This window comes from Charadrius vociferus, unplaced genomic scaffold (genome assembly GCF_000708025.1).
Source record: "Charadrius vociferus isolate BGI_N301 unplaced genomic scaffold, ASM70802v2 scaffold368, whole genome shotgun sequence".
In the NCBI taxonomy this organism is placed as follows: domain Eukaryota; kingdom Metazoa; phylum Chordata; class Aves; order Charadriiformes; family Charadriidae; genus Charadrius; species Charadrius vociferus.
The window spans coordinates 545426-556186 of NW_009649714.1; the positions used below are offsets into that span (position 1 = coordinate 545426).

Below are 10761 nucleotides of genomic sequence, written 5' to 3' on the forward strand. Positions count from 1 at the left end.
CCCCTGGCACAACTTGGCGCCATTTCCTCTTTTCCTGTTAGGTTATTCCTTACTCTTGCCCCGGTCAGTGAGATCTTATGCAAAGCCGAGACACGGGATGCTCTCCATTTCTAGGTTCTGCTGCTGACTCATAGTTGATCATTTTTGGCTAGTTACATAACTACTGTGAGCTGCTGTTAATCTAAGTGTAAAACTAGTGCATTAATCTACGCTTTATTGGAGTCTGAGAAAGCTTAAATCATGGTTATTAAGCACTATAATCTGGAATAAAAAGATCTATTAAATATAACGTTTTTACTGATTTTCTGCAGAGCAGCAGTGGAATATTAAGTTGTATTAAAATGTTCTTGTCCCTCCCATTCCAAACAAGCTTGAAATCTTGAGCAATCGAAGAATAAAAATACCTTTCTACTGTACATGCACTGGTGGGAAGGCCTTTGGCAGGATTACTCACTATTTATTGTAACTTCTATTATAAAATACTTGTTTGGGGAAAATCCTCTAGGGCAGCAACATTCACGCTGTGAGATTAGATGCCTGCTGACTTTATGAAGAGAAGAAAAGGCTACCATGTCTGGGATTAATAGTGTTTGGAGATTTTTCTCTCTGCTATTCACATTGCAGTCTCTGGATTGCCTCAAGGAACAGGAGAGTGAAAAGGGAAAATTTTGAAGAAACACACGATAGGACCTTTTCGGAAGGAAGGTGCGATATAAGAATGGTTCATGTTGTACAGATCAAAGCCCACCCAGCCAAGTATCCCGTCTCCACCAAAACTTATTACAGAGTCCTAGGGAACGCTATCAGAATGGGGCCAACAAACAGCGATACTTTCCCAGAATACTTTCTGCTTCCAAGAAGGACTTCCTGAGCCAAAAGTGGCGTCTTTTGTCTTTGATATCCCTCAGTGGACTTTCCTTCCATGAAGCTGTAGAGTAGCTCTTTGAACTCGCACAAGGGAGTCTGTGTTTTGCATTGTGATGCTTCTCTAGACTTTGGCTCTGACTGTTGGGAAAAGTTGCCTCCTTCCTGCTATTTTTGTATTTCAGGGTTTATGACAATCATAGCTAAAATACCAATGCCCTGGATTTGCCGCAGAAGGCCACCTCATTGTCATTGTTACTCTTTTCCTTAATGGGAAATTATGTCCGTAGGTGCGCGGTATTCTATATATTAGAATCGAGCTGGGCCCTGGGTGTGTTTTATTCCTTTTTTTAATTCCCATTTTAGTTTGGTTTTATTCTGCCTGAACTGTGGATTAACCTTGCTAAGACAGTTACTGGGGGTCTCAGCGTGGTAGTTTTCATTGCTTATTGTGAGACAAGGTGGCAGTGGGGTTTGCAGGATGAACGATGGAGGAGGACAGAACGGCAGGGGCAAGGGATGGAGTGGGACCTCTCAGGTCACACCGGGCAAAGATGACCAAGATGAATGTCCGGACTGCTAGAATAAACCTGGCTGCGGTGTGGAGAGAGCACAGGCCATATTGATTGTATGCTTTGATCCTATCTATTATTTTATTGTTACAGGACTGGAATAGGATCCTGCAGTTTTTCATTCAGTTTCTGCTGAATCTCACAAAAACACCGCCAGCAATTTTCAGTATTGCACTGAAAAGTGTTCCCAATTTGTGGACCAGCTCTAATCCCCGTCTTTGCTACAGTTACCTTGGTAACATGTCAAGTCACTTAAACACTCTCTATTATGAACCCAGGTGCCCTTTCTTGCCCATTGCTGCTCTCAGTCGTTTGCAACAGATAATTACCTCAGTTTCCCCATCATTACCATGGGGTCGCTGAGGACAAGAACAAATACACGGAGCAGGAAAGCAGAGATGGGAAAGACCTGTAACGCCCTGAGTGTCGAGGCCAGAGCAGGAGTCGGAGGCACACTGACAGCAGTCATCTGGACGTGTTCTTCCCCGCTGGTGTTCTGTGCTCTCCAGTGCGTCCGAAGCCAGAAGTTCACTCACTTGTTCTCATTATTTAACTTACGTTGCGTTTTCTTCCTTTGTTTTAGCTCAAAAAGAAGCAGGTCTATGTTGAGAAGGTGGAGAAGATGCAGCAGGCTTTGGTACAGCTGCAGGCAGCGTGCGAGAAACGGGAACAGCTGGAACACAGGCTGCGGACCCGCCTGGAGAGAGAACTGGAATCTCTCCGGATGCAGCAGGTACCCGCTGTTTCCCTGTGCCATACGAGGTTTCTTGTAGGATTGTACACTACACCCTACACCACACGTAAAAGAAGGGCAGTGGTTTTTTCCATGTTGTAAAATTACCGAATTTTTCTTTTGGTGGCTAGAATCATGGATTTGCTGGCCATTCTATTGTTTTTACTTGATTTAATTCTTCCATTCCAACCAGAAAATTTGGTTAAGAGCAATAGGGGATCCATCACGTGACAAGATTCAGATGTAGCCACATGGTGTTCTGTTTTTAAGTAACCTGGTTATATTTACTTTTATATTATTTTAAGAATATCATTCACAGTTTGAGATTTTACATAAAATTCATTAACAACTGGCCTGAAAAGAGGGCCTTCAAAAAACTTTTGCATTTAAGAATAAAACAAAACCAAACCTGCAAAACCAATTCTATAAATGCAGTTGATGGAAATGGATGGGAGCTTCACATAGAGAATATTCTTACAATTGCAACACGTGTCTTTTTCAGTGAAAAGAATGAATGAGAAATAGATGGTGCAGTGGTGTTATGAATTGGATGTGCAGTTTTAGTTTTATTTTAACCTATGTCAAACATAGGTGAACTGTCAGGTTTGTAGATTTTACTGGAAATAGGGTGCAGGTCTGTGTTCTAAATCGCATTTAGTTTCAGGTTATGTTTATCCCCTAACTTCCACCTCTGCATAGGAATGGATACTTATATCTTACTTGTATTTTTGTGTTGGTTTTAGTAGGAGTTACAGTAATTTGATAAACTTTTCTGTGTTACCTTTGGAAGATTAGGTGCTCTGAACTCCACAATTTTTGACATTGAGTCTGAGTCAGCACAAAAAAACTAGCTTTCTTGTCATGATTAAGAATTCTGAGCTGAACATAAAAGAGCTTGTCTGCCCAATTTCTTTCCTTTTAAACTATTTTTAAAATTTTTCAGTCAAATATCCTGCCAATCCCAGATAAGACTTCCATATAAAACTATGCATTTTATCTGTTGAACTATTAGCTCAGCAAATCTCCACTCTTTCTTGTTTTGAAAATGAACACTGCTTGTCCTCCAAATCTTGCTTTAGAACTGAATTATTTTTGATCCCCAGCTACTTAATCAACAGGTATACACTGATCATATTGATTTAATAAACAAATCCTTTAAAAATATATTGGATGTATTTTTTTAAAGGTGTGATAACTCTTGTATACTATTTAGTATTTTGCTGGAACAGTGTTGGAAGTTAGTCTGTGGTTATGCCCATTGTGGATGGGCTGTAGGCATCAGACCTGAATAGCCTGATCCAGCTCTCAGATGCACATGTGGGGCTTTGCCCATGGAAAAAGGCTTTAGGAGGAGTATTTTCCATCTCAGATATTTGCTTGTTAGTATTGACCGCCTCTGGAATGGCACCAGGAAGCACTCTAGCGTGAGTTCTGTGAGTTAAGCTTTCTTGGGAGCAGTGTTGGGTGGTTTATGACTTTTGAGCTTCAACACTTGGAAAAGAGAAGGAGCTTTTCTTGCATTATATGAGCTTGTTTCCTGGTCTTGACAGAGTGAGGCTGAAGTGCCCCTGCAGATGTTTCGGATTAAGCTCTTAAGGAGATGATTTCCATCACCTAGTCTGCCCAACATGGCATAGGCCGCTGCATTTCTCCCTGGGGTGTTCTTATGTCCAGCCAGTGCTGCTCTGGACCAGCCTCTGTCCTTCAGACAAAAAGCAAAGAAACCAACCCCGAGTCTTACAGATGCATCCTGGGGCTTTTTTTTTCTTTTGGCAATCAGCGTCAGGGTACATCTCAGGCTGCCAACGTCTCAGAGTACAATGCCACGGCGCTTATGGAACTCCTGCGCGAGAAGGAAGAAAGGATTCTTGCTCTGGAAGCCGACATGACCAAGTGGGAACAGAAATACCTGGAGGAGAGCGTGATGAGACAGTTTGCTTTGGATGCAGCTGCAACTGTGGCTGCTCAGAGGTAAATGAGACTTTTCATAGTACAGGGATTATTTTCTTTTTCCAGTTGAATGTCATATTTCCCACCAAGGAATGTTGTCATACCACCCTCCCATGATACCTCTCCTTGCGGTCTGAACAACTTCTCAGACTTCTGCAAGTGGAGCTTGGCAGCTTTTCCTGGGAGCTGTGCAATTGCCAACAATTAGAAACTTTTTTCCAGGGGAAGATTCCCCGGCATACAGAGGCCATTTTCGAGACTGGAATTGTCCTGAGCCATTCCTAGAAACTGTTGGTTCAAAACTAGATGTATGAGGAGTGATTTGGTTTTTTATTTTTTTTTAAACAGGGATCAGTACTCGCTGAAGTCATGTGAGATGGGCTAAGCTTGGTGATTCACATCATTCACCCTGAATGGCTGGCTTGTTCTCCAGAATGTTTTTGCAAATTACTTTGTGGTATTGTCCTCAACATTGTTACTAACCAGACACATCTACTAGGAAATTCTGCTCAAAACATTCTGCTGTGTATGGAGGGCAGTGCTTGTGGGGGTGGGAAGGGAAGGGTGTCTGAAATTTGGTAACAAGCTCACATTCCAAGACAACTGTACAGAAATACTTATTATGGCTGCAAATAGGCCCAAGCGCTTCAGCTAGTTGGTAAACAAAAGCTGTTATTGGGATGCAACTCTTTAGCGTTAAGTATTGCTTACATATAATTTCATTGCTCACTAGTTTCTAGTTCTTGATGGCAGATTTTATTTTAGATTGTTTCGTGAACCAGATTCAAATAGGGCTGTTATCACAGCTGGCTTCCTAGCTTGTAAGATCATACTAGAATTACAGGGGGAAAGTTGCAGATCTGCTGTGTTAGCGTTTAAAGACTTATCTTATCTTGCTCCAGAGGCAGGCTGTTATTTTAGGGTATTGATGCTTCTTGTGCCCTGTTTTCTGCCTCCCCGGAGATTCTCTAAAGGCTCGTGCTACTGCTTGTCCTTAGAGGCCATGTTATATTTTCAGCATGCGCTGATAAGTAGGGTCTGGTCTATTGTTTGTCATGGAATGAGAGGGAATGTGTTAGGTCTGCTCAGGTTTCGTTAAATGAACAAGAACGCCTTCCAGTCAGGAAAGAGCCAACCTCTGTTTTTCCGTTTCCTTCTAGCTGCTTCTACCCTAAAAGAGAGTATTCCATTAGTGTCAATACTCCTGCGAGTTTATACGCAGTTGGCACCTATACTGTCTTCTTCAAAAACAGAGGCTGTGAGGGATTCCACTAATTTTAGTGACCACCTCATCTACGCTGTGCACAGGTTTCTTTCCCTTTTCTTTGTTAGTGGAAAATAGCATCCCTTAGGAAGTTGAGGTTGCAGAAAGGATGCTTTATAGCACAGGCAGGAATCTGGGTCAGGTTAGGTTTCTTTGATGAATAACCTTCTTAAGCCCTTCATGTTGGTGCTTTGCTGTTCCTGATCTAAACTTTTTCAGAGTTAAAGGTACATTTACCTGACAATTCTTAGACCTGCTGGGTCTGAGAGAACAGATTTCTTGTTACAAGGAATTGGAGCTCTTGGTAACTCCAATTTTTTTTGTGTGTTTGTTTTTTTTCTAATTATGTTAATGCATAGTTAGGGCAGTAACATGGAGTCATACAGTGATACAGAGTGTAGCACAGTGACTTCGTTCTGACTGAACAGCAACAAGTAGAATGAAATACTATGTTTTGGTTAGTGGACTGAACAACTATCACAGTGTTAACATCAGGCACTAGGTGGAATCAGTCTAAAACTGTTTTCAGCCCACTCCCAAGTTTTTTGGGCCAAGCTGCTTAGAGTTGCTTAAGAAACTTCCATGCCTAGTTCCTTTTGACACTCAGATTCCCTGTGTGATACTGTTGGAAAGGGAAGGGAAAAAGCTTTATATCTGAAGCGAAGTTTGCGCTGCTTCAATTGAAGAAAAGTGCCTAGTGTTCTATATCATCCTTCCCCCTCCCCGTGTCCTTGGATTTGCCTCATCGATCGGTTTACAATAGTGCAGTGAATCAGTTAGATTATAGACTGGCCCGGGATGGACGGTAGATTGACTGTTGGTGTAATGACTTGCACATTTCTGTAATCCTTCTTTCATTAGGACTGGGAGTGTATTTTTGGAAGACACTGAGCCAGCCTAAACTCAAAAAAAGTGGATATTCTTGTTTGTTACTTTTGAGCAATAATTTTGTGCGGCTAGGAGGAAAGCAGCAAACTTAGCTGGTCCTTCATCTGCTCTACTGCTTGTTCTCAGGGACACAACAGTGATCAGCCACTCGCCTAACCCTAGCTATGACACCTCGTTGGAAGCTCGCATTCAGAAGGAGGAGGAAGAGATCCTGCTTGCCAACAGGAGGTGTCTCGACATGGAGGGAAGGTAAAATGCGATCTGGCTTCTCTAGGACACGGACTTTAAATTAATTGCCTGGGTAGGTGCCTCAGAACCAGAAATTCTTGTGTCTTCACCAATAGCGACGATGTAGGATGCCAGACGCTCATTTGGTCAAGGAAGTATCTACATAGCAATCCAAAACCTGTCTTGATACTGAGGGCTAATGCAAAAAAGTTGTCTTAGATTTTTTTGCATCTAGCTTGTTCCTCTTCTGTCTTCAGGGCGTGTTCATCAGACCCCAGGCTCCAGCCACCTCTTAACAGTCTTACAGAACAGTTTTGCCTGGGGCTAGGTCCAGTGCAGACTCTCCAAAGTGTGTTAATCCTCTTCTTTCTGATAGTCTCATGTCCTGCCCATAACTCTCAGCTTTTTCTCAAAGCCCCTTCCGTGGCTGTTTAGAGCAGCTTCCAGTAGCCAGTGGTGGGTGCGTATCTCAGTGCTGTGCTCTCATGCATGTGTACAGTAAGTCTCATGTGTTATCTGCTCTGGTGGGCTAGTGAGCAGCCAGTCTTCAGGGCTCACTGGCGTCCTCTCTCTGCCTCCCCACGTGCCTAAGGGAGTCCTAGTTGCAGCCATGGGGCTACCGAGGCCTCAATCCAAGGAGGCAGGAGTACAACTACATTGTTCTTCTTTGTGCTTCTCAAAAAGGATCAAGACTCTGCACGCTCAGATCATTGAGAAGGATGCTATGATCAAAGTCCTCCAGCAGCGGTCCCGGAAGGAGCCTGGTAAGACAGACCAGCTCTCCTCAATGAGACCCGCCAAGTCGCTGATGTCGATATCGAACGCTGGCTCGGGCTTGCTGTCCCACTCATCAACACTGAGCAGCACTCCCATCCTGGAGGAGAAGAGGGAGGACAAGAGCTGGAAAGGCAGCCTAGGTAACTTTTCAATAACAATGACAGTTCAGGTACACGAGTCACTGCTTAGAGGGGTCGGAGGAGCAGCAGAAGGAAAGTGGTGTGTGGGAGACACAGATCAGCTGGCCCAGCATGCAGTAAAGCTGACTGCAAGCACGATGGGACACATTTGGAACTACTGCTTGTTTTAAACACTTTTGGGAAATAGTGGCTTCTGATGTCCAGGCTTTGTCATTAAAATGTGTGAGCCTTTATTCCCAGTTTGGTACCTGACTTTAGGGATATCTGAGATCTAGTTTTCAGAGTTCCCGAGTGCTTGCTTTCAGCTGGCTTGTTTCAGCTGTCTGAAGGTGTAAAGTATCCTTGAATAGGAGCAGAGGTACTAATCAGGATCGTGATCTTGTAGTGTTATGCCTGCACTAGCCTGACTTTTGTCTGGAATGGCTCAACACCACTGTTCAGAAAAAATGAGTTGTAACAGAGCAAATCTTAGATGATTTTTTTTTTTTTTTTCTGGGGGTAGTTGAGTCTGTGAGACTAAAAGACCCTAAAATGTAAATGAGAATCTGTTGCAGCTGATTTCAGACTGTGCAGATTTACCCTGCCATGATGAGCCACTGCTTAGAGACAGGGAAGTAAGGTGTTAGTGCCCACTTGTGTACCTTTACGTGCAGCAACATGAGGATACTGTTGTTCTTCAGGTACTTCAGCACCCAGTGATGAAAGGTGCTCTAGAAAGGTAGATTAGTGCTGTCTGCTGAAGCACGGAGCGCTTTCCAGATCCTGGAGCAAGTACCACAGCAGAGTGCAGAACCGATACCAATTAGTTTTCTGGGATTGTGAAATTCCCTTCCCTTTTTCCACAAAGGTGTTCTGCTGGGAACAGAATATCGCTCCGAATCCATTCCCTCCACCCCCTCTCCTGTCCTTCCTTCCACACCGTTGCTGTCAGCCCACTCGAAAACAGGCAGCAGAGACTGCAGCACCCAGACTGACCGGGGGAACGAGCAGAGCAAAGCTGCGCCTTCCACTGCAGCTCCCACACCAGGACGACTCCCCAGTACCAGCCTGGCCTACAGTGCAGACAAAACAGGTAACAAAACTCCGCTGCTCTCCCAGAGGGGCCCCTACCACTGACTCGCCATCAGTTCTGCTCTGTGGGACAGGCTCTGCCATCCCTTTTTCCACTCAGGAATACTGGAGTTAGTTTTTGTGAGGACAGATGGGTTTCAGAGGTGAGCTTGATAAAGTTCTGAGGGGTCTCAAATGCTCTGAAGGGAAAAAAGCCTTAAGAGTGGTAATATAAACATGGACACACTGGGTAGAGAGGTTTAACAAGGTTTAAGAATTGTAGCGGGTATATGCAAAATCCAGGATAGTCTCTGAGTCAGTGTCTGCTCTGAATTGCGGGTAGCACGTGGGGTTTAAACAGTGTGTGAAAATGGGCTGTAGAAACTGGCCATTGCATTTTAGTAGGTATTCAGAGCAAAGTGGACTCAGATAAGGGGGAAGGAGAAGAAGGAAAGGTAGCTATCGTGATAAAGCTGTCTCGTTACTGTACTGTCCCAGTCGCAGGGCCGACTTGAGCCTTGGCACAAGTAGATCCAGTTGACGGTGACTGTCGCAGAAGCTGAATTTGCTTCCCACAGAGCTCCGAGCTGGCAAGAGCTGCTCATTTTCCAGACCGCTCTGCCAAATCAATGCAGATTACACAACCTTGCCTCTTCTACTTACAGACACGTTACAATTATGTTGTTCTTTATGGAAGAGTGAATTTGGCTGGTCTGCTGTGCATCTTGCCCATGCTATGCTATTTAATGGGCATCGTGGGAGACAGGGGAACAGGTTTTGTGGTGAAAGTCTACACTGACTACATTGGTTTAAATGCAGTCACTCCAGTTTTATATGCCATTGTGTGTCAGTGGGAGATACCCGAAGGGAATTTGATAAAATATCTTTATTTGTCTGGCTACGTACCTGAAAAATTGAATTTTTTAAAATGAAATAAGGAGTTGTTAGCTGTCTTTTGGCCAATGACAGAAGATGACTTTTAAAATGTTCATGTCGTTTTTCTAACCTCATTAAAGTTACAGCTTTGATTGTCTGTCTTTTGTTTTTCCTCCTCACGTAGATGGGCCACTCTTCCACTCCAGCACTCTTGAAAGAAAAGCCCCTGTTCAGACTGTGGGGCAGGACCTCCCAGATGGAGAGATGGTAGAATACCTCATCTGAAAGGCTGTACCAGGACCTGAGCTGGGATACAGTAGCAAGAAATTTTTAAAAGACATTTTTATTGGGAAAAAATTGTAGTACCTGAGTAATAAAAGAACACTCAGCTGTTTGCTCTTGTATATTATGTCTCAAAAGTATGGACAGGTTAATTTATAATTTGTTCTAAATTATAAAAACCCATAACACTTGTTCTTTGAAAATTTCCCCCTTTGTTTTTTAAATACTGGATCTGGTAACATCTGGAGAAAAAACCAAGAACTTGGGTGCACTACATCTGGTATTTCATTTCAGTATTTTTAAAGTCTCTTAAACAGAAGTACCTACTCTCACAGCTGGTGGTTAAATGTCTGGCTTGAATGCAGTAAGATGGGCATAATGGCCTTATAATCATCAGCACCGGGGACTTAGTTGTGAGCATCGCTTAATGGTTTCAGAATACAGGTGTTCTGAGAAGCTTTTATAACTTTGTGCTGTGATCAAGGGAGATTTCTCTTTACACTTTCTCTTTACACTCAATGTAAGAACTCAGAATAGGTATTTCACATTCGTAGGCTGCAAAGATTTCCATTTTCAGTGTGGTAACATTTTAAATTTTTTTTTATTTCCCAAATTGTTTTATTTCTTTATTAAAAAAAATGACTCCAGTGATCAATGTCGCATTTCACGTTTTTAGTTTCATTGAAAAATTTGCCACACTTTTATACTTAAGTACTTTTTCAATAATTTATACAGTGGATAGTAAATAATATATTGCATTCATGTTTTACGTAAATTAAAAAAGGAGAGTTTACAGGCTCAGTCCTGATCTGTTAGATCAGATTTCTGCCATTGTAATTCCATTGGCTTTAGTGGAACTACTCCAAATTTACCATAGTGCAAGTGGCAAGCCCTGTTGCTTTTCAGTGTTAGCAACTTAATCTACATCTGTGGAGATCTTTCTCCATAGCGGATTTTTTCTATATTTCAAATGCTCGTCCGCTTTGTGTTTCCCTCCTGCTTGGAGATACTAGATTCTTTTTTGTATAGCAAAGCCTCAGAGGAGCTCTGTGTAAAATTTCAGATGGCAAATTCTCTCTTTCCAAAATACTGGGTTTTCTTCATCTACCTGGAGAGAGCAGCTTAAAGAAAGTCCCA

At 42.9% G+C, this 10761-nt stretch overlaps 1 protein-coding gene across 1 annotated transcript in view; it reads left to right on the plus strand.

Annotated features, from left to right (window-relative positions):
* The window catches only part of AMOT (angiomotin), a 34771-nt gene extending 24534 nt beyond the window's left edge, over positions 1–10237 (plus strand). Inside the window, exons 7-12 of the mRNA XM_009890720.1 lie at positions 2020–2169; positions 3950–4140; positions 6398–6520; positions 7184–7416; positions 8264–8488; positions 9527–10237. Coding sequence (XP_009889022.1) covers positions 2020–2169; positions 3950–4140; positions 6398–6520; positions 7184–7416; positions 8264–8488; positions 9527–9627 — 1023 coding nt within the window. The 3' untranslated portion in view covers positions 9628–10237. The remainder of the gene's footprint in view (positions 1–2019; positions 2170–3949; positions 4141–6397; positions 6521–7183; positions 7417–8263; positions 8489–9526) is intronic.
* The last annotated feature ends 524 nt before the right edge of the window (positions 10238–10761 follow it).